We start from the raw sequence: 23,606 nt of genomic DNA, 5'->3' as shown, positions 1-23,606 counted from the left end.
CAATAACAGCAACAATAAATGGAGTTGTATAAATGAACTCAGAGAAGACTAGTTTCTCTGTGCAAGCAGTTGTCTACTCCTCTGCTAGACTAACAACAAAAATAATTGCTTATGCTGGCCTAGACTTGTGGAATCTTGTCAGGAAAATAAAACGGCAGCACAAACTCTTTCCTCAAGCTGAAAATAAGGCTGTGCAAAATGGACGGCTGCCTGCATTTATTCGGGCTATTGAATTTAGATTATCTAGTTATAGGCTGGGGGGTTTTTCCCTCCTCTCTGGCAGAACACACAGCTCTCCACACACACCCTCGCCCGAGGCATGAACATTTTTTAATGTGCTCATCTCCCCAACGTTTTTCTGTCCTCCCTTCCTTCTAATACTAACATTTCAAGAGTTGTGTATGTCACTCCATGGCAAGAGCTGATCAAAGGCACAAAGGCAAGAATTCTCCTTCGGCTTCTGAGCACGTTGCCGCACTGAGATTTTTTTACGTGGAAACGCAGCCAGTTACGAACCTATAAAGCTTGCATGGAAAAGCTCATATATTCTGTCCACACTCTCCCTAAAATACTACGCTGTTCTGCTCTAATTCTTTTGGCATTTGCAGATTCTGTTTAACACCTTTCCTTCCTTCGGCAGTGAGAGAAACTTTGGCTGGCTCGTTCTGCACTGCCAGAGGATGCTGACGGAAAGAGCACAAAGGGAAGACCAGGTTTCTGGGTTCAGTTATGGAGCCAAGCAGTGGGTCCAGAACAGAAGCATTGGTTTCAGGCAGTGGTTCCCAACTGGTGCTCCATGGACTCCAGGGGGTCTGTGGCACCATTCACAACAAAAACTACCATAGAGATATCAATAATTTCAAAAGTATGAGATCCATGGCCACAAATGGGAACAGTAAGCACCATACTCACATATATAAAAACAGTTTGTAACTTTTTCTAAGTCTGATTTCTGGGCCAGAGGTGTGTACGATCTTCCTGGAGATTACAGTTGGCAGGAGGAATGGTTAACCATTTACTCCCCAGCTGCCCTTAAGAAGTTCACTGCCTGCCCCCCATTAAAAATACTTGTGGCTGGAGGTGTTTTTCTAGGTATCATAGCATCTAATCATTTTGCCCTTCGTTTTCAGAAATCATCTTCATCCACAATCTTTTGATGATGAATAAAAAAGAGCATCCTTTTCATGGCATCCTAAAACTATCCTCCGGTACTGTTGTTCTGAACTACTGTTCTGTTACTTTTGTGACTGTGTAATTTTGTAATTTTAGTTTAATATTTTAATGATACAGTGGTACCTTGGTTCTCGAACTTAATCTGTTCCGGGAGTCTATTCGACTCCCGAAACCGTTCGAAAACCAAGGCTGCAGGAACTTCCTGCACTCAAGCGGAAGCCGCGTCAGACGTTCGGCTTCTAAAAAACGTTTGCAAACCGGAACACTTACTTCCCGGTTTGGGAGCCGATTTGTTCAGGAGCCAAGCCGTTCAAGAACTGAGGTACCACTGTGGTGTGTTTTTGTTTTCAACCAAGATATTTTTCTAGCTCCCCCTGGAAGCATTTGGTGAAGGGCAGATTATAGCAACAGCAACAATTTATTTCAGCTCCCACAGCAAAACAATCATTCTTGGGACACACCGGAGCTAGCACAATACATAAGAGGCTTCCAAACTGTAATATTCAGATGCCACAAAAGCAGCTCTTGTTCTACCTTCAGAGATATAGAAGTCACCTTTGACACCTTCCTGTGCTCCTGCATCTCCTCCTGTCCAAGCCTCCTTAGGAATAGCCCTTTTACTATAGATGCCCTCTCTGTGCTTGATAGCTACAGGACTTGATGGAATCTCATCCCCTGAGCCAAGTGCCTGTGCTAGAAATTTTGGAGGGGTGGCATCGTTTGATCCTGTTAGGAGACAGAGAGTGGGGAGACCAATATATATGTATATATGAGAAAGAGGACTGGGAAAGAAAAAGTACATTAAAAAAAAGACACAGAGAAAATAAACATCCTGCAGCAGCATGTTTCTGTGTTGTAACAGTTCTAAAGTCTACAATGGAAGCTGATTTATATTCTGGGTCAACAGCACTTGGTCACCTAACATTTTCCCAATTAAACGAGACATATCCCAACTCTATCAGTTAATTTAGTTCCTTTAAAAATGGATGTATGCTTTCTAGGATTACAAGCATCCTCATTACTGAACTCCACCGCGGTCCTGGATGGATGCTACAACGAGGTCCCCTATGTAGACAGACTTCGCTTCTGTGGTCAACCTCAGGTGGAATAATGAGTTAGATGGAATCACTTCATGTTGTGGTGATTCGGAGGTTTAATCTGAAATCAAACTAGATGGTGTCTCCAGTATCTTCTCTCTCATAGTTGGCTTATACTATGGATGAATTCCATAGTTCCAGTTACAGATAGGTAGCCGTGTTGGTCTGCCATAGTCAAAACAAAATGAAAAAATTCCTTCCAGTAACACCTTAAAGACCAAGTTAGTTCTTGGTATGAGCTTTCGTGTGCATGCACACTTCTTCAGGTATCTGAAGAAGTGTGCATGCACACGAAAGCTCATACCAAGAACTAACTTAGTTGGTCTTTAAGGTGTTACTGGAAGGAATTTTTTCATTTTGTTTTGACTATGGATGAATGTTCTGTATTATTTGCTAGGGGTTTGTCATGACCTTCAGCTAGAACAATAAACTTACAAACTGAACATTACAGAACTACGTTCACAGAGTTCCAACCACTAGCTATGTCTTCTTGGTTCCGGTTCCAACCAAACAGGATAGGCAAACAACAGAACCTAAAAGCACGTGAGGTCCAATTTTGACCAGGTCATCTTTTCCATCAGGGAGAAGCTCAAAGCTATTGCCTGGTTTGAGGAAGAAAGACTAATAAATTCATGCCAGTCTTGTGATTGAACTTAACAAATAAGAAGCACTGTCCAACACCTTAGAAAGATGGTCCAAATGAGAAGGAATCTGTTTCCCATTCAGTGGTAGGACTCAGCATTATTCAGAACTACTTTATAGGTCAAGTAGTAATAAAGGCAAGCATGCCTCTGAGTATGTACAGAGTACAGGTTAACTAAGCTCTTGTACAAATACAGGCAACGCAAACATTTTGGGTATCTGTTTAAACTGAACATTGAACTGCTTCCCAGAATACTTCACTGATACCTTACCTAAAGATAAAAACACATAGAAAACTGGAACAAAAGAGGGAAACATTGCTGGAGGGAGAGAAAGAACTGGAATGATGCAGCAGTTCAAAGCAGAACCAGGAAAATTAAAAACATCTAGGGTCCACCAACATTGGTAGAAAGAAATTGTGCTGCCTTTCTAGCTACTAAATTGTTCCCCCTGTCATTCAAATCTAAAAAGCCACTTCAAACCAAAAGGCAAAGCTTAAATGAAGCACACATACGAGTTCAGTTTCTGCTCGACAACTATTGTAAATCTAGACTATTGCAGCTCAACTCTATTCAACAAATTTAAACACAGCACAACAAACTGCTTACGTTCTTGCATTTTATGCAAAGTCAGTTCCTTGGCTCCACTGAGAACAGCCATGGTACTGAGCAGCTTAGATAAAAGTTTGGAACAACAGGAAATACCTGAGTGGGAGCTCTCCATGGTAGTCTCTGATCGGACCCGTGATAGTCTGAGGGTTTCTTTAGGACAGGGAACGTAGTACATCTCTGAGCTCCCAGGTGGCTTATATGGCAGCAACCTTGGCGTACCTGCAGGCATGGGAAGCAAGGTAGACAAGACAAGGACGCAAACTTAACACCAAATGCGATACTACTTTAACCTTATAATCTGTTGGCATAGCTAGGATCCTAAATGTATACACTTCAGTCCATGTAAAGGTCTGCAAGGAACAAGGCTCTCACCTGCCTTGTATGACTTTTCCATCCCACAGAAAATGTGGCAGTGGATTCACAAGCTAAACTGGTAGATTTACTCAAATATCCCTCAAGGAGAAAGTAGGTCTCACAACTGAGAGGGGATAATATATAATATGAACAAGGCTGCCTTGCTCATTAGGCATAGCTCTTCAGATCAAAGGACAGTAAATTAAACTTCTCACCAGCCTGCCTGTTCAAAACTGAGATGTGGCTCATGGGAGCAGCTGCAGTACCCAGCATTTCATGACTCTTTCGATGAGAAGGTCTCAGAGCTTCCACGTCACCGGTGTCATTGCTAACAAATATCTCTGCAGAATAGGTTGCCCTCTCAGGGCTTTCTGTTGTTATTTGAGTGATGGCATCCGACGACATCCTTTCCGTTTGGGAAGAGGCCGTGGTTTTTAAGTTCTCTTCGGGACTCTGCCAATACGAACCCGGTACTCTTGTGCTTCCTCGGTCTGTAACTGGGAAAATCTGCCTGATCTCCAGTGGCTCCTGATTTGGGGCTGGTTTTGCTACAACTGGAACATGGGAATGCTTAAAGTGGGAATCTGGTGTAGGTGACCTTGGAAAGTATGCAGAATCCTGGGTGCTTGTGAAACGTTCTGTGGGTTTCAAATTAGAGGTTGCTTCTAACGAATGACTCGGATCATTTAAAGTTGCTGGATGAGGGTCGCTTTTAAATCCACCAACTCGTCTCTTTTCCGCACCAGCATCTATTAAACTATGAAGAGGCAATTCCACATGCTTTGGAGAGAGGGTCATATGGACACCAGACAGGGCTTTCCGGGTTGGTGATGAAGGAGAGACTGGAATGGTCATTGAAATGTGATCTGGGGAGGAAGCGGATAACAGGCTGCTGCTTCCAGTGTCCATGGCTTCAGCCCTGCATAAATATTGATCAGAGGCAGATTTGTTCTCTTTCGTCAATGTACTTTCCTTGCCTGTAGGAAAGTGTGGCTGAGGAATACCAGCAAAGCTTCTTGAGACATCTTGAGAAGCATCCTTTGCCTTTTGTTGAGGTGGGTTGAAGGGACGGAGAGGATCAGCCATAGTTTCTCCTGGGTTAGATTTGTTTTCAGAAGCGTTGACTGAAGGCCTGTCGTATCTTTTTAGCCCAGTAAAGCCTTGGTAAGCAGCCTGGGTTTCTTCCCGATTCTCTGTAACTGAGTGGACCTTTTGATCAGTGCAAATCGGCTGGGAATTCTCCAGAGAGGCAGAACTCTTTTCCTGAGGATATGCCTCCTTGCTGACAACCATGGGCACATGACGATGGCTGTCTCCACCCGGACGAAATTCAACACTCCTATCTGGCGCATGAATGGCTGTCATGTTCGCAGAAGCGCAGGGTTGAGGAGTTCCCACTTGCAGCTTACTAGACTCCAGCTGTTCATTGCTAATCGACTGGGTTTCCAAAGGAGTGGCTTCAGGAATGCTGGCACAGGGCACCCGGGAAGACGATGTCCTTTTACGGGATGCAAAAGTAATGGATGTGATTTGTTTGGCAGATTCTGTAGAAGAGGCGTCCGCAGCCAATTTTGCCTGTGCTGAGGCACTCGCTTCTTTTCCTGTGGCTGCCTTGGTGGTACCTGCCAGCCCCTTCAGACTTGTGTCTGTGGCGATAGGCAAGGGAGTGTGAACATTGTGGCTGGAGTCTGAGAGATTTTCTGAGTGTGCCCGCGGCTGGTCGCTGAAATGACTTTGGTCACTGGTCAAAGATGTAATCTCAGAGTCATCCGGGAGGGCACGGTCAGTTCCACATACCACCCTAGGCTGGGCTGCATTTATTACAGGGCATTCAGCTAGTTGGGAGTCATGTGTCTGAATGTCCTTTTGCAGCTCACTGTCACTTGAAGTTTTTGAGAGTTCTGTGTCTGTCTTCAGAATAGAACTGCAGCTAGAAATTCTTTCATAGCTGTTTCCCCACAGCCCATCCTGTCAAGAATCCGAGACAAACAGAAGGTGCATACTTTAATAGTACAGATCCACAGCAGCAAAATTAGTTCAACAAATTAACGTAAGTAATTATTTTTATATTTGATCTGTCACAATCAATGAATCCTGCATGTACAAACTGCCAAATTAAGAAGACTTTGTCTTAAAGAAGGTTTCCTAATCTAGACTTCAACAAATCTTTAACTTTAAAGAATAGAAAAGGAAGTGGACCAAATCTCTTGCCTCCAAGTCCCAACTTGGTGTCAGACTGCCTCCAAACGTGCCAAGATGTCACCATGAACAGAGAGAGTCAAAGTGAACCCCGATTTAGTGGCACATATAAACTAGGGACAGAGTTTAACAACCCAAATCAGAAAAATATGACTACACAGGCAAAAGTTGTGAAGGCCCCAGTGCTATCCCACCACTTCCTTCTCACACTTCTAACAAATTTCTATCACTTAGATCCTGCATTTAAAAATAAAAGTATTTTCAAGGCTGCTTGCAAAGTTAAAACATAAAAAACCCATCAAGGTCAAAGGACAAGCAATTAATAGACATCAGTAGAAAAATCTAGCAAATCAAAAGAACAGGGAAGTTTGTCATTAAGAACCTTTTGGAATAATAATACAGTTAGCCTACAAGTTAGCCTTCAACAATTTTATTCTGAGATCTTGTGTTGAAGGGCAATTATTATTATTATTATTATTATTATTATTATTATTATTGCATAACATTCTAGGAATTGTGCCTAAAGCCAAAAGTTGCATATAGTCAAAACCCATTAGATTTAATGGCAGGTGGGACTGCCAAAGTCATTTTCCCTAGAACTACTTTCCTCCCCTTGTTTGTTTTAATTTAATTTTTAATTTGCCATGTGCATCATGCTGAATGCACACAAGTTAAATGCACACAAGCTGAGGCTTACTGTAGTCCCACCCACCCCTCCCAGTTTCAGAGTCTATCTAAAAGTGTGGCGGCTTGGTGGATTTCCCCAGGGGGGAAATTGCACAACTGCAGTATCACCACCCAAATGTGTATTGTTCTCTGGTGCTCCTTATACAGTTCAGCAGAATGGCATTTATGAAAAGACTGATCTGCCTGAGGCACAAAGTAGGTCTACGTTCTTGTAATCAGCACAATAAAAATGTAAAGGTTTTATTAAACGTCAGTTAAAGGCAGCATTTAATTCTACACTTTACTGATAGGTGGTTTATTTGCAGAGGCACCTGTGGATGGCTTCACAGAGGCAGGCAATTTCTAATCTAGATTTGAAGACTATTTCCAACAGCTCCGGTGTCACCCAGTTTAATCTGTTTACTGAAATGCCAATCTAAATAATGCATGGGCAAAAGAGAACGGCATAAGCTTTGAACTCCACTAGGCTCTCTTCCTAAAAAGGAATAAAGAAAACCCCTGGCATGTGAGGTTTGCAGCTTTACTGAAACGAAGTACACTTTTGGGCATGCTACGGATGAAGATTGCCCATTAAAACAGAATAAAAATTCTCATCTTTACTGCAGTTAACGTCAAGTCTTTTGTGAGCCAGAGAGAGAAATTATAAAAGCTGCCATTATTCCTTTGGAGGCAGCAATACAATAAATGCAAAGAGATATCCTCTTGTTTACCTGATGTAGTAAAAACAACTTATTTGGCACAAGTAAAAACAAAGAACAAAAAACACCAGCCTGCTTCTGTAAGAAAGGCTGAAACAAAACACATCTTTTCAGAGCAAAGATCACACAGCAAACTGTCAGTCAAACAAACAAACAAGGAACCTTTTTCAGATGCATGCAGAAAATTCAGCAACTCCAGCTTCCTGGAGTGAAAATTGTTTCTTGGAAGCAATTAGAGAAAAACAGATAGTATTCAGGTGCATTACTCAACGCTTTAAAACATGCTGCAAAGCCTCACCTCACCCCCATGTCAGCACTGGAGGCAGAGGCATTGTTCTCTTACGCTGGGAACAGACAAGACAAACAGGTACAAAATCAACAGGCATTTATATCTATGAGTTATTCAAGAACGTAAAACCAAGATGCTGCTGGCAATAAGGAGTTCGTTAATACAAAAGGTCTCCCTACTCACCAACACCGCTGCACCCCTAACGTCAAGAAGCACAGTCGCTTCTCACATTACTTTGTCACACATGTCTATCAAAGACATGGGCAGGATTGAAAATGACTGGATAAGGTGCATGTTTGAACTTTTGAATAATTTGATACAGGCCTCAAATGGGCTTTCTAAAAAATATTCAAGAAACAAGCCAGCAGAAGCATCCCTGAGATGAATTATTATTATTATTATTATTATTACTACTACTACTACTACTACTACTACTGTTATTACCCAGCCCACCTGGCTGGGTTTCCCCAGCCACTCTGGGTGGCTCCGAGCAGAATAGTTAAAACACGATAAAACATCAAACATTAAAAACTTCCCTTCAAAGGGCTGCCTTCAGAGGTCTTCTAAAAGTCAAATACAGTCATACCTTGGAACAGAATCTGTTCCGGAAGTCCGTTTGACTTCCAAAATGTTCGGAAACCAAAGTGTGACTTCTGATTGGAAGCCGCGGAAGCCCCGTCGGACGTTCAGGTCCCAAAAGAACGTTCACAAACCGCAACAATCACTTCCGGGGTTGTGACGTTTGGGAGCCAAAATGTCTGAGTCCCAAGGCGTTTGGAATCCAAGGTACTGTTAGGTTTCTGTTTATACCACTGTGCAGTTTTGGGAGTCACAAGACTCTGTTTACATCCCAGACTGTTGGAAGTCTCACGGGAGACGGATGTTGATGTTACTGGTTTCCTGTTTCTTTGTCCAGTTGGTTCTCTGCCTCACAGAGAGCAGATGTATATTCTTTTCTGTCCTGCGTAGTTAGAAATAAAACGTAGCAATGTAGCTCATATTTCTCGTCCTTCTGCTGCTATTTGTATACTCTGCAGATTGGGAACATGCCTGGAGCCTCATCAAAGGCTTAGGTCATTAATCACCGTCAGAGGAGCTTCCGAAGGCTTGACCGGAGGAGCAGCTCGGTCGTATGAAGTTCCGACAGGTACGACTGTAGTTGTTTATTTCCTTGACATGTGAAGGGAGGGTGTTCCATGGGGTGGGTGCCACTACTGAGAAGGCCCTCTGCCTGGTTCCCTGTAACTTCACATCTGTCAGTGAGGGAATCGGCAGAAGACCCTCAGAGGAGGACCTCAGTGTCCGGGCTGGACAATGGAGGTGGAGACACTCCTTCAGGTATATGGAAGGACAGGAAATCTGTAAGGTCATTGTTTGAGAGCAAGCTGTATGAGTAACCCTCAAAGCACGTATGGAGGTGGTATATGCCCTAGGCAGCCACTTGAGGCTCATTCTATTTCTTCTGAAGGAGATTCCTGCATTGCAGGGGGTTGGATAATAATAATAATAATAATAATAATAATAATAATAATAATAATAATAATAATTTATTATTTATACCCTGCCCATCTGGGCGGCTTCCAACAAAACATTAAAATACAATAACCTATTAAACATTAGACGCTTCCCTAAACAGGGCGGCCTTCAGATGTCTTCTAAAAGTTTGGTAGTTATTTTTCTCTTTGACATCCGGTGGGAGGGCATTCCACAGGGAGGACGTCACTACTGAGAAGGCCCTCTGCCTGGTTCCCTGTAGCTTGACTTCTCACAGCGAGGGAACCACCAGACGCCCTTTGGAGCTGGACCTCAGTGTCTGGGCAGAACTATGAGGGTGGAGACGCTCCTTCAGGAATACTGGACCGAGGCCGTTTAGGGCTTTAGAGGTCAGCACCAACACTTTGAATTGTGCTCAGAAACATACTGAGAGCCACTGTAGGTCTTTCAAGACCGGTGTTATGTGGTCTCAGCGGCCACTCCCAGACACCAGTCTAGCTGCTGCATTCTGGATTAGTTGCAGTTTCCGGGTCACCTTCAAAGGTAGCCCCACATGGAGCGCATTGCAGTAGTCCAAGCGAGAGATAACTAGAGCATGCGCCACTCTGGCGAGACAGTCTGCAGGCAGGTAGGGTCTCAGCCTGCATACCAGGTGGAGCTGATGGGGACTAGATGGGGTCCCTGGGATCCCTTCTAATGCTACAATTCTATGATTCTATGCCAACACCTGGGAATAAGGTCAAGGCTGTCCTGCCCACTCTGGACTATAAATATTCCATAGACAAACTAGCATTTCAAAGGTAGGGGTGGGTGTGCATTTCCTCGGGATTCGTGGTCAAGAGCTGTTTCCCAGTGGTGGGTGGGGCAAAACCTATAAACACACACAAAAGCTATACATACACAGTTACACAAAACACACCACAAAGCTAATTCATGCAGATTGGCTGGGGGGGGCACGATATTTTTATCCCCATCATGGCAATGAGGAGGCCCCTCTCTGCTCCTTAGCTCATTGGTGAGCATCAGCTGAGAAGCAGGCGGCCCAGTCAAAGGCAGATTTAGGGGAGCATGTACCGGGCGCAGAGCCTTGGGTGCGCCGCCAGGGATGCCGCAGCTACAATTTAGAATGGAGTGTGAGAAGCAGAGGGGCGCTGAATTTTTGTGGCGCACAAGGCGCCACGGACATTTGAGACCCCAAGATCCGCCACTGGCCCAGTTTTCATCCCCACTGCTGCATGCTGGGTGGGGAGAGTGAAATCAGTGTGACATGAAGGTGTTGAAAATCAGGTCCTCTGATGACAGAAGGTGCAGCTTTTATACCCACTGCAGCAAGATAGGGAAGGATTTTTTTTAAAGTCATTTCAACAATTTGTAAGCCGCTTAGTTACAGTCATCTCTAGGCAGTGTGTAGGAGACTTAATACAATAAAACTAAGAATGAGGAAAAAACTTTAATTATGTGGAAGTGAATGGTTACTGGCATCTGGCATTATATATGGCGATTCACCAGAATCAATGTCTTATCATTTCTGGCAATACCCCATAATGGAAGCCAAGCTGGGATGGAAAGAGGAAATGATCAGTGGGCACTATGACACCAGCTGTGTGAACTTGCCCTCAAAATGTGGGGCAGATTACTATGGCTCCTTTGGATTTTGAGTATATTAAGGAAAGCAGGTATTCAGCTACGCAAGTCTCACTTATTTCCTGTTTATTCTCTTCAATTGACAACATACAATCTATTATCTGGTTTTCATAACTAACTACAATAAAACTGAAATGTAAAACGGTAAAGGGACCCCTGACCGTTAGGTCCAGTCGCGGATGACTCTGGGGTTGCGGCGCTCATCTCGCTTTACTGGCCGAGGGAGCCGGCGTACAGCTTCCAGGTCACGAGGCCAGCATGACTAAGCCGCTTCTGGCGAACCAGAGCAGCGCATGGAAACGCCATTTACCTTCCCACCATATCTACTTGCACTTTGATGTGCTTTCGAACTGCTAGGTTGGCAGGAGTAGGGATCAAGCAACGGGAGCTCTCTCCGTCGCGGGGATTCGAATCGCTGACCTTCTAATCGGCAAGCCCTAGGCTCTGTTGTTCAACCCACAGCGCCACCCGCATCCCTAAACTGCAATGTAAGATGTACTAATTACAACATAAAACTAAAAATGTGTCTGCGCATGCATACATACATACAAGAAGCCTAATGTCAGTTTCACTGCCGAGAAAAAAATAAAACACTAGATCCTCGTTGACAGGGATCTGACAGGAGGCCTTGCAGTTTGTATGTGTGTCACACAAACAGTAATGATCTGCTGCTAATAAATAGACATCGGCCAAATTTGCTTGTAATACTGAGTTACGTTTTAGCTCTATGTCAATGAGTCCATGCCAAACATCAAGCTTGTGTTCTTCCCCTCCTTCTACCATGTGGCCAGCATGACAACTTTAGAAAAAGTTTAGTTTCACTCTAGCAGAATCCCTGCCTAACATTATGTTTGAACCAGGAGTCCCAGTTTGAAACCAGCTCTGTTAAGTTTCATAACAAGACAACTTCACACCTGGCTTGAACCTGGCTTGTTATTTGTTTTATTTAGGGAACTTGTATACAGCTTCACATCTCAGAAAAACCTCTAAGCGGTTCACAAATTAAATGCAATAAAATACTGTGGATATAGATTTTTTTAAAAAGCCATGAATACATTAGAAGAATTCGATCATTAAAATAGCACAGTCAGCGACAGAACAGAGTGACCATCCTTGTTATGAATCTTATTAGCTTAAACTAGGTTCCCTGCTTCAAACATAATGCTAAGCTGGGAGTCTGTAAAAGTGAGACTAAACTCTACCCAAGTCTTCCTCCTGACCATATTCTTCCACGTAGTTTGGTCTCATACTCACAACACTAAACCATGGTTCAGAATTTATGCGCGCGCACTGCCCATAACACTAACAGCTGAAGCTGTGCTAGCTATGGTACAACCAAGCTGCACATTCAGCTCACACCAGAAGGGCTATAGTTGGGTGGCAGAGTGCATGTTTTGCATGCAGAGTCTCTACTTCAGTCCCCGTAACATCTAGACAGCCAGGAAAGACCGGACTTCTCACAATAGACATTCTGACTTGCACTGCAGTCAAGAAGAGCTAGTCCCTTGCCTTCCGAATGCAGGGCACATACTGGAAAAGGTGACCTCCATAATATGCATATTATAAATGTTTTAACCAGTCATCCAGTTTCCAAAAATCCCAAGCTATGTGGAAATGCTATTAAAAGGTCCCCAGCACTGTGCACATAGTAAAACCACACCACTAGGAAGAAATTATTGCTTCCACATTATTGTTCCAATTAGTGCAACACTTTTTTTATTATTATTCAGCAGTTGTAAGATGCTTTTCCACAAGCAAAAGCTTGTGATTCTGTCCTAACCCTACAATGCTTCCTAAATCTGCCTTCTGGTTCCCCCTGGTTCCTTCTTACCTTCACATTTCCCGCTTTCCTGGCACTCAAAAGCTGCATTCTCTTGATCTCTTCTATCATCCGCCGGTCTTCCTCATTTAGATCAGCCTCGGCGTCTGCAGGTTGAAGAGTCAGCTTCAGTTTCACCCAGGCTGCCAGAGAGATCACAGAAAATGAGAGTAGAAGTTGCTAATTCAGTCTCATGTGTTGGCAGGTGCTCCACGTTTTATTAAGGTAACTGCTATGGACACACAAACCAAGAATGGTTATTAAACAGGGAGTTTGAAAGACAGCAATATTAACGTATGGTCTGCTAAAATTTTGCAGGATTAATTTCTGAGTAGACTGATATTTTCACTGATTCTTGGGGAAATACTTTGACTTCTTTTACACTTAAACAATAGCAAGTGGGCTACATGGAACTCCTGAGGTTCAATTACTTACCATGTGCTTTTTCTTCTTCCTCCTCAGCACTCTGAAGTATCTGGGCTGCATGCATTACAGGGCGTTCGTCTTCCAGAAGCGTTTTAACACGAGCAGCCAAAGAGTCTAAGCTACTGCCGTTCTCACTCTCTTGGGACGCAAGATCCCCTTTGCTACAGGCTACACGGGCTCCAGCTGAGACTTGTTTCTGACTATGTTCATTGTGCTTCTCGCCCTCCCCCCACTGTGTTGTGTGTAAAACGGGACGTTCACACCGCAGAAGATTCTTCACTTTGATACCCAGCGAGTCCACACTGCTGCTGTTTCCACTTCCATGACTGCCACCTGTTTCTTTCCTGGTTTTCTGCAAGACTTGCTGACCTTCCTCCCAAATATTAGAGGCGCTGTCTAAGGACCCTGCACTAGACGTAGCTGCTAATTCTTTGAGATCTTTGGGGGTAAACAACTTGCTGTCTGCAGCGCTGTCTACAAAGACGGGCAAGCTTTTATTTACGGTGGCACTATTACAGCCTTCAGGCTCTGATCGCCTAACAGGCTTCACGGTCCTATGTTCTTCAACTGTTACTTGGGAGGGTGGCATAGACTCTTCTGGCGGAATTTGATCATTGCTGGGGACATCCACAGCTAGCTGACCATCACATTTTAAGCTAGCAGTGAAGCTAGCTGTTTTGGAGAGCACGTTGTAGCTGTGAACACTTTGCCTAGCCAGCGTCTCATCCCATGACCACATTCTCTGAATTCCTGGGCTGCTCCCCTTGAACAATCCAGAATCTCCGGAGCCATCCATCTTTTTCATTTGCTTTAATGAACTGTCCAGGTCTGTGGAGGAGATGGATGAGGCGGATTTAAAGTTTCGGCTTGGGCTCCTAGTTTCTGCCTCTGCCAGAATTTTCTGGATCTCTTTTAATGTTTCAGATCCTATAAAGAAACAATCTTTTTCTCCTCCAAGAAGGACAGCTGAAGAACTGATTTTTTGACTTATGCTTTCTTCATCTTTTCCATGAGCCAAAGAGCTAGGCGAGAGTTGGTCTTGACTTACACCAAGTTCCTTTGAATCAAATCTGTCCATCAGTCTCTGTACACATTTTGGAGATTTCACCTCACCAGAATGGATGCTGGACGGCCATTCTGGGGTTACGTGACTCTGCTCTGCTGTCTTAGGAGGAGCGGAAGATTCAAAAGTGCCTTCTCTTGGCTCTGGAGTCGGAGTACATAGTTCCAATTGATGGCAGACAATGCTGCCCTGATTGAAGCAGTCTCTGGAAGGCTGGTGGGAGAATTCTATAAACAATGGAAGATCAGTACCAGGATCTGACCCAGCTGGGGCGTGCACACTATGAATGGAAGAGTCAAAGCTTGACTGTATAGCATCTATCACAGAGGCCGAGTCTCCTAGAAGGAAAAGAAAAATGGTCAGAACTCCAAGTATCCCTTGCCAATGTTCAATAACCATAAGTCCTTGTGACGAACTGAAATAACATGGTGTAGGTAATTATACCAGAAAAGTAAATTATTTGGAGCATAATAATCACCAGAGTCGAGGGACGTGGGTGGCGCTATGGGTTAAACTACAGAGCCTAGAGCTTGCCGATCAGAAGGTTGGTGGTTCGAATCCCTGTGACAGGGTTAGCTCCCATTGCTCGGTCCCTGCTCCTACAGTTTGAAAGCATGTCAAAGTGCAAGTAGATAAATAGGTACCGCTCCGGCGGGAAGGTAAACAGTGTTTCCGTGCGCTACTCTAGTTTGCCAGAAGCGGCTTAGTCATGCTGGCCACATGACCCGGGAGCTGTACACTGGCTCCCTCGGCCAGTAAAGCGAGATGAGCGCCGCAACCCCAGAGTCATCCGTGACTGGACCTAACGGTCAGGGGTCCCTTTACCTTTACCTTTAACCACCAGAGTCAGGTTTATCAACATACCCCATTAAAGCTTCCCAATTGGTTATTGGTCTGTTTCCATATGGCATGGGAAGGAAAATAGTGCTAAAAAATGACCGTCTGATGACCCAGGGTTAAAAGATAACTGAAAGTGAAGTCAGTGTTTATCAGTTTTCTGTTGGGAAAGACAGGTAAAGAGCTGCTCGAAATTTTATATAAGAGAACTGGAGGACTGCTGCCAAATTCAGGAAACCCTAATGAACAAGGGACTCTTGTCTGATCGCCTTTCAGAAATAGGAAGTCAAAAAGGTAGCTTCACTGCAAATAACGTGTGAACACCTGAAAAGAAGATTCACATCAAAGTCTTTACCAGTATCATGAGCAGCAGGAGAAACCCATAGGACCAACAGAGTAACACGGAAAGGGCTTTTAGTGTGGCTGCCCCTGTTCTGTGGAGCAGCGTTCCTGCCAAGATAGGACAGGAACCCACTGTCTGCAGTTTCCAGAAACTGAGAGTCCATTCTGATGGACTTTCCCACTTGGGTAAGTGGACCTTTGCCACCAGTATTTATTTGTTAGGGTGTTCACTTCAAATGTATGGGTTGTTTTTGTGTTTTCAAGCTGCCTTGAGAAGGGGGGTTAGGAGGTGGCTCCATCTAGCTGAGCCTTTGGTTTCCTGTGGCCAGTCACGGCATGAGGTTAACTGCCTTCCCCAACAACTACCGTTAGCGATGATGATGATGATGATGATGATGATAATAATAATAATAATAATAATAATAATATATTATCTATACCCCGCCCATAATAATAATAATAATAATAATAATAATATATTATCTATACCCCGCCCATCTGGCTGGGCTTCTCCAGCCACTCTGGGCGGCTTCCCAAAAAATATTAAAATACTGTAATACATCAAACATTAAAAGCTTCCCTAAACAGGGCTGCCTTCAGATGTCTTCTAAAAGTCTTGCAGTTGTTGTTCTCTTTGACATCTGGTGGGAGGGTGTTCCACAGGGAGGGCGCCACTACCCTCCCTGATGGCTATTAGCTGCTGACAGACCCACCTATCTTCCACAAATGAAGCTGATTCATTTCCCGCCCTTACCTTCCGATAACTGCAGGCGTCGCGCTAACAAATCATTGGACGTCTTCAGTGTTCTGAGCTCAGTGGGAGAGAATTCTATTTCTCTGACTGGTCCTCGGGGCATAAATGGAGTCAGTATGGACGAAGGTGACTGATCGATGCCCAGGTTATGGAGGTAGACCTGATGTAAGAAGTGAACACAGTTAATCTGGGGCAGCAGTCAAGGACTGCCACGTACAAATCAAAATTTCGCCAGTTACCACCATCCCACATAAACAGCACAAAACCTGAAAGGCAGAAATAATTCTATAACACAGAGCATGGGAATCTGTTCATTCAGATTCTGTTCAATCAAGCACCAACACTACAAAACTTCTGTTTCAGGGTGGGAAACTGGTGACCCTACAGACGCAGTGGGACTTCAACTCACATCAGCCCCAGCCAGCATGGTAAATGGCAAGGGGTGATGGGAACTGTAGTCCAGTAGTAGTAATTTTATTATTTATACCCCGCCCATCTGACTGGGTTTCCCCAACCACTCTGGGCAGCTCAGTAGGATCTAGTTTCCCAGAGGTTGGCCACACCTGTACCTTCATTGGAGAGGAAGGTACTATAGAACTCTGAGAAACCTACTTTCATGCTCACAACTGGATTTAACCAGATTCTGATATGGTGCAAGCACACATGTGTGCACACACACACACCTCCACATTCCTTTAAAAGCCCAAATAAGCAACCACTTCACAGCCCCTTTTTTCCAAAAAATTAAAAGCCCTTCCACAGCAGGCACATCATGTTTCTTCCTTGCCAGAAAGACATTAATTACCTGATACCTAAACTATATTTGGAAATGAAGGCGAAATCACGGAAGGGAAAATCTGTCACATCTGTGTATATTAAATGCATGATTTATTCTGATAAATCGTCCTGGCACTGATTTACAAGACAAATCCCCTCAAAGACTGCAGGCAAGGTGGCTGAATCGCAGGTGCCAACCACAGGGATCCAACGAACATTTTTGTCAGGCGTAAAATAAACCCTCAACCTTTATGTATTTCTCACACCTCTTAATGAAAAGGTGCCAGGCCACCTTTTCCAGGCCAATATGTGTCAAAAAGGGAAGAGACTTCCTTGTCTAGGCACTGGTATGCAGGGATTATTACTCTTTTGCACACCACGACTTCCAACGAAATGGGCATTACATCTGAAGGGAGCCTTAGCTCAGTTTCATCAGCAACAGGGACTCATCTGCTCTTCCGTGCCCTGAAGCAGCAACAGGCTGGGGAAAACAACGGCCACAAAATGTGCAAAACTAGGGGGTTAGGGGGAGTAATGAACATGTATTCTTCCATTTCCCCCTCCAAAGCAGGCCAGGGCATAGATGCACAAAATTACATTTCCCCTTAGAAAGGGTCTGCATATGCCAATACCATGTTTAAAAAGGTAAAGGGACCCCTGACTGTTAGGTCCAGTCGTGGCCGACTCTGGTTTACTGGCCGAGGGAGCCGGCGTACAGTTTCTGGGTCATGTGGCCAGCATGACAAAGCCGCTTCTGGTGAACCAGAGCAGCGCACGGAAACACCGTTTACCTTCCCGCCGGAGTGGTACCTATTTATCTACTTGCACTTTGACATGCTTTCAAACTGCTAGGTTGGCAGGAGCAGGGACCGAGCAACGGGAGCTCACCCCGTCGCAGGGATTCGAACCACCAACTTCTGATTGGCAAGCCCTAGGCTCTGTGGGTTAAACCACAGCGCCACCCGCATCCCTAATTGCCATGTTTAGAGGTGTGGAAGTATTTCTGAGCAGGTGAGGCCGATGTGTGTGTTGTTGCACTATATTGCAAACACTGGCAGGACCGGGAGGCATGCAGGCACAAGTTCTGGGAGTCAGACTGAAAAGATGCGAGCCACTTGTTTCCTTTCTGCATGGGTTTGAAAGGGAAGGAGGGAATAGCCTTGCTTTCTCTGAGACTAACTCTACCCACTCTGGGGCCTTTGAACTGCAATGGGGGCGGAGTTGCCCCTCTCTAAGCCATAGGAGAGTTGATGCAGCCCATCTGCTCTAATACAGCAGGATTTGGATCAAGTGAAGGAGCTATAGGTATCCCCATCCTAAGTGTGCTTTCTACTGCAAACAGTGCAGTGTAAACAGATCACATTTCCACAGGCAGGTGCATGTTCATGTCTGTGGGTCCCGCTCCAGCAAGTGATAAGAACATGGAAAACTGCTTTCTCTCTCGGATTCCCCTTGTTAGACCTGGCAAGAAGATTGGTGGGGAGGGAATATAAAACGAGGAAACCTTTCCTCGTCTTTGTCCTGCCCCTCTTGCGCCATTTGGGGTGGGAGGTCTACATTTCTTGAAAGATCAAATTGGTACAGCAGGAAAATCTGGCATCAAAAAAAAAAAAAAAAAGGTAACAGGGAGAGAAAACTGCTTATTCCAAAAGTCTCACAAATTCATAAATGAGCATGTATTTATTCCAGGAACCCACAAGGGCAAATATTAACAGGCAGCCACCATCAAAGTAATTCTTTTATTACCAAAGACCAATTTTCAGGCGCTGCTGTTAAAAAGGCAGGTGGGCATTCATTCCATGTCAGCAGTTTGCATGCTTTCGTGCTAGAGATAACTTGAAAAGAATAGAATATTTATAGGGTCTGAAATGTGCTTTGCCAGGAGTTTGTTGTACCAGCTTCTTCTGTTGTTAGAGACATGTGGGTGTGAATAATTTTCTCCCTTAGACTCCACTAAAAGCTGGGCTTGTGTCACAGAGTAGATTTCTGGCATGGAGTATCTCAGTATGTGTGCCCAGAAGGAAGAGACTGGAAGGTCACAGACAGCTCTTCAATGCAATAGTCAGAAAACATTAAGCTCCTCCCCACTTAGCCATCCTGTCTTGTTCTTCTCATTGCAAAGAAACTGATTCACTTCTTCTGTCATGCCAACAACCTCAGCATATGCCCTATACGATCCATCTTACAAGGAATGGCTTGTGCATTCTTTTTACGCAACAGTCGAGGACTTTAAATTGTGCTTTTATATCAAATTTCCTTTTCTGCATATACTGTAATGTTTTACTGTTGCTATGGCCATTGGCTAATGCGAATATAGTTTATTTATCTATCTATCTACGCAACAGTCCTCACCAAAAGACCATAAGGCCTGAGTTTTATGTACATGATAATTTGTCCAAAGCTGCCTTCCTCCCATCCACCCTTGATAAAAATTGGGCCATTTACTATGCCACGAAGGAAGACCATTTTTCAGACATTTTGTTTGGAATGCTTCAAAATGTGACACATTGAGAAGAACAAGGGCAGGGGAAAGAATTAGCAGATCTTACTAGTAGGCAGATATGGGGAGAACTCAGGAAACAGCTAATGAAGTTATTTTTTTTGAAAAAGGAACTAATCACTTAACTTATTAATTTTTTACCACCCAAAAGCATATTTTTTCAGTTTCCTATGACAATGCTGGGGTCTATATATTTTTTGTCCTTTTCTTTCTTTTTTTACCACAATGGTGATGGTTTCTAATTTACAGTTTTATTTTTTCCTATTTTCAAAGTGACAAAATATATAAAATATATAACCTTAGGCACCATAAAGCACTGGGCACAATCAAAAATGTCTGGGATAGAAGATTCTCTCTGACATGCTCAATTTTGTACATGCAGGATGCTTCTTCTTTGAAGGATGTTTCCACTCTGAACCTCCTATCTGCCACTGTAGAGTCCAGTTTCTACAGTCCCTTCTACAGATTTAACCAAATACAGTGGTACCTCGGGTTACATACGCTTCAGGTTACAGACTCCGCTTACCCAGAAATATTACCTCGGGTTAAGAACTTTGCTTCGGGATGAGAACAGAAATCGTGCTCCAGCGGTGCGGCGGCAGCGGGAGGCCCCATTAGCTAAAGTGTTGCTTCAGGTTAAGAACAGCTTCAGGTTAAGAACAGACCTCCAGAACGAATTAAGTACTTAACCCGAGGTACCACTGTGCTGTAGTTGCTGTTCTGGTATAAATGCTACCTACGTAATTGACCTTTCTATGTTTGTATGTTCCATTACTGTTGACACTGGCTCCTTGGTTTCAGTGCTAATGCCAATACCCTCCTTGGTTCAAGACTCCTGTCCCTTCCATACATGTGGAGATAAGGACATCTATTTCGATGGAAGGAGAAGTATTTGGCAAAAAGTACCATGCATACCTGTCTCCAACAGTTAACAGAGTAGAAAGACCCTCAAGGAATTCATGCGTATGCACTATAAGTATGCCATAAGATAAGATGGCTGTGGAGCAAATGTACCAACTGTAACTGCAAACAATGATGTTTTAAAATATTGTGGCAAAATTAACTTACAGGTATTCTTTCTTCGATGTTTATCTCCCTGTCATATGGAGTTTTGAATACTTCTTCCAAACTGCCATGCAACTTTCCAGAAACAACTGAAGATTGCATTGAAGAGCGTCTTGAAGACTGTCTTGAAGAAAGTCTCAAGTCAGCGCAGCTGCCTGTCCCAGGACTAGTTCTTTGATTCAAGCTATCTGGTGAAACATCACTAAAATGGCCCAAACTGATCTGGTTGGTACAAGGAAGAAAACCTGGCAATTCTCTGGTATTATCTTGACAGCCATCTGTCTTTTCTTGGCTACCACTAAGAAAGCTGGCGTCTTCTCTGAGGAGTTCAGCAACTCTTTCACTGGAAATAAAATTATCTGGATTTCCTCCAGTGGCACTTTCACCGATTTCTTCATCGCTGGAGACAGTGGAGACAAGAACAGCTGTATAATGTTGGGAATGTGCATCCTCAATGTTAGCATCACTCTGCTTGACTCCAGACGCTCCTGAAACTCTTCCCTTATCTTCTACTGGATGAAGATCTTCACTGTGGGACGTTTCATGACCTACTTCAGCCCTTGGCATCTCTCTGCTGACTGCAACCACAGAGTTTTCAGACTGAGACCTGGTAAGGGGAAGAACCTGTGGTGGGTTTTTATCATAAGCATGCAGGTTGCTCATGGGGTTTGGCCCATAAAAGGATGCTGCCAGCCCTGCCGTAAGATCAGCCTGGCTCTGCTGCTTTAACAAAATGCGGTTCAAGGAATCTGCTATTGCACTGTAGGCCTTCTGCCTAGGAGAAGCGCCACTTGAGCCATGTAAAGCCAAGGCATCAGACATCCTCTCAGCTGAATGACTCATGTTCCATGCCCCAACCTTCTCCATGAAGTTGAGAGAAGGTAGAGACTGAATCCTACCTTTAAGAGGATACAGAACCTGGAGACCACCACTGTTTTCATCTTTTGATGCCTGGCCACTTTGCAGGGCAAGTGGCTCTCCCGCAGAGGGTATGCAAGTATCATCCAGAGAAGGTACACGAGGCTCTTCCACGGAAGGAAGGAATGTATTGGAACAAGAATTATTTGAGAACTCCTCATGTAAGCAAGGGAGAGAGGACTGAAGAACAGCTTTGACTGGGTATGTCATAGCAGGAACTTCCCGAGTCAAGCTTCTAGTTGTAAAAATTCCTGGAGTAGAATGATAAACGGGATGTGCCAGATGTAAAATGAATGATCCCTCATTAAAGGAAGGTGAAATTCCGACATCTTTATGTTCCCTCTCTATACTGAAGTCTGAATGCATTAATTCACTTTTGTCCCCCATCTGGATTTCTACCATGTTACGGATATTGCCATGCTCTGCAGCTACAAAGACTGGCTGGCGGGGTGCAGGGACATGAAGTTTAGTGTCAGCGAAAGCCGGAACAAGCTTCTTTTGCTCCTCAAATGCAGCTTCAGAAACATGCTGCAACTCCTGCTTGCTCAGAAAAGGGTTCGAAGATATCCCAGTGATGATGCAAGGATCACCCAGACCCATCCTTTGCCCCCTGAAGGACACATTTGAAATGTCTGAAGATGATTGTTCTGAATTACCGGCATTTCTAAAGGGCTTTCCGTCCGAATAAGAGAGTGCGTTCAACGAATCACACTCAGGAACAGTTCTTCTTTCTTGCCCAGGAGGTTCTGCAAAGGTTTCCAACTCCCTTTCCCCAAGAACTACATTTTCCATTAAGGGGCTCATTTCGTTTTCAACTGGATCCTTTCCCAAAACACTTTTGCCAGACGAACTCTCGGAAGATAAGAAGCCAGAATGCTTAGATAACCCCACCTCTTTCTCCAGAATTTCAAGGAGGACAGGCGCTGGCACACGGCTGTCTAAAAGGAACAGATCCTGTCCCCAAGACTCATTCGGAGGAAGAGACGTTGCCAACTGAGGATTTAGCTGCTTCTGTGAACTTGGGATTCCCAAATTCTCATCGCTGGAGCCCAAGGTTTCAGTCCTTGCATCAAGGTGTTGTGTATGCTGCTCACTATGACGAGCCTGTTCCCTGGGAGTGGGCCCAGAAAAAGAAAGGGGATGCTGGGATAGACAACTCCCAAGGCTGGTATTGCTAGGTGCCACGCTGCTGAAAGCCAAGGGATGCTGAGACAGTTTAAAGTAATCGGAGAGAAGAGAAGAGTCTGAGCTGACATCTGTGGCTGCCAGCCGCACAGCTTCACTCATCCGCAAATGGCTCGAAGACTCTTCGGAAGCAACATTAGAAGCATCTGGAGTCCCTCTGAAAGAGAATTGGGGGTGGGGGCCGGAATTACAATCCTGCATTGCGGTCTAGCAGAACCCAGAGAGGAAAGATTTCCAGGTCCAACATAGCTCAATATTCCCCTTCAAAAAAGGAACCGTATTTTTCGCTTTATAAGACGCACCAGACCATAAGACACACCTAGTTTTTGGAAGAGGAAAACAAGAAAAAAAATATTCTGAATCCCAGAAGCCAGGACAGCCAGCGGGATCGCTCCGCTGCGATCCCGCTGGCTGTCCTGGCTTATGGGATAGCCGTGCGCTGTCTCTCCCGGGCAAGGGGAGCCTTCACCCCTGCCTGGGAGAAGCTGCGCACAGCTAAGGCTCCCCCAAGAGCCACGCTCCCCTCAGGGAAAAGCCCTCAAGAGCCACACACACGTTCCACATGGCTCTTTAAAGGGAGCGCTTAGCAGAGCCTCCCACCTGCATTCACCCCATAAGACGCACACACATTTTCCCTTACTTTTTAGGAGGGGAAAAGTGCATCTTATAGAGCAAAAAATACAGTACTTTCATAAGTCACTGTCTCTGACAACATACAAGCATGATTTTGTTAGGATGAGCTTCTGGCCTTCTAATGGTTTTTTGGGGGTGAAGGTGGACCCCCTTGGATGAAGCAGCACTAGAATCCAAAAGCCAGTGGTGCTGCAGCGGTTAAAGTGCTAGACTAGGAACTGGGAGAGCCGGGTTCAAATCCCCACTCAGCCATGAAGCTCACTGGGCTGACCTTGGGCCAGGCAGCCTCTCAGCCTAATCTACTTGGAAACGATGGCTTATGAGGAATGGCTAAGGGAGCTGGGCATGTTTAGCCTGGAGAAGAGGAGGTTAAGGGGTGATATGATAGCCATCTTCAAA

The 23,606-nt window shown here is 44.5% G+C and overlaps 1 protein-coding gene across 3 annotated transcripts in view; it reads right to left on the bottom strand.

The window, feature by feature from the left end:
- ALMS1 (ALMS1 centrosome and basal body associated protein) overlaps positions 1 to 23,606 on the bottom strand; it is a 76,622-nt gene that overhangs the window by 27,819 nt on the left and 25,197 nt on the right. For all 3 annotated transcript variants that reach the window (XM_079990655.1, XM_079990657.1, XM_079990656.1), the window contains exons 5-11: positions 20,475 to 22,731; positions 16,130 to 16,289; positions 13,143 to 14,534; positions 12,720 to 12,850; positions 4,093 to 5,845; positions 3,617 to 3,742; positions 1,729 to 1,899 (exon numbers count right to left, since the gene is read on the bottom strand). In XM_079990655.1, the coding sequence (XP_079846781.1) occupies positions 1,729 to 1,899; positions 3,617 to 3,742; positions 4,093 to 5,845; positions 12,720 to 12,850; positions 13,143 to 14,534; positions 16,130 to 16,289; positions 20,475 to 22,731 (5,990 nt within the window). The remainder of the gene's footprint in view (positions 1 to 1,728; positions 1,900 to 3,616; positions 3,743 to 4,092; positions 5,846 to 12,719; positions 12,851 to 13,142; positions 14,535 to 16,129; positions 16,290 to 20,474; positions 22,732 to 23,606) is intronic.

This window comes from Podarcis cretensis, assembly GCF_951804945.1.
Source record: "Podarcis cretensis genome assembly, chromosome: 9".
Taxonomy (NCBI): Eukaryota; Metazoa; Chordata; class Lepidosauria; order Squamata; family Lacertidae; genus Podarcis; species Podarcis cretensis.
Note: the sequence above shows the minus strand (reverse complement) of the source record. Positions and strands in the feature narration are given on the sequence as shown.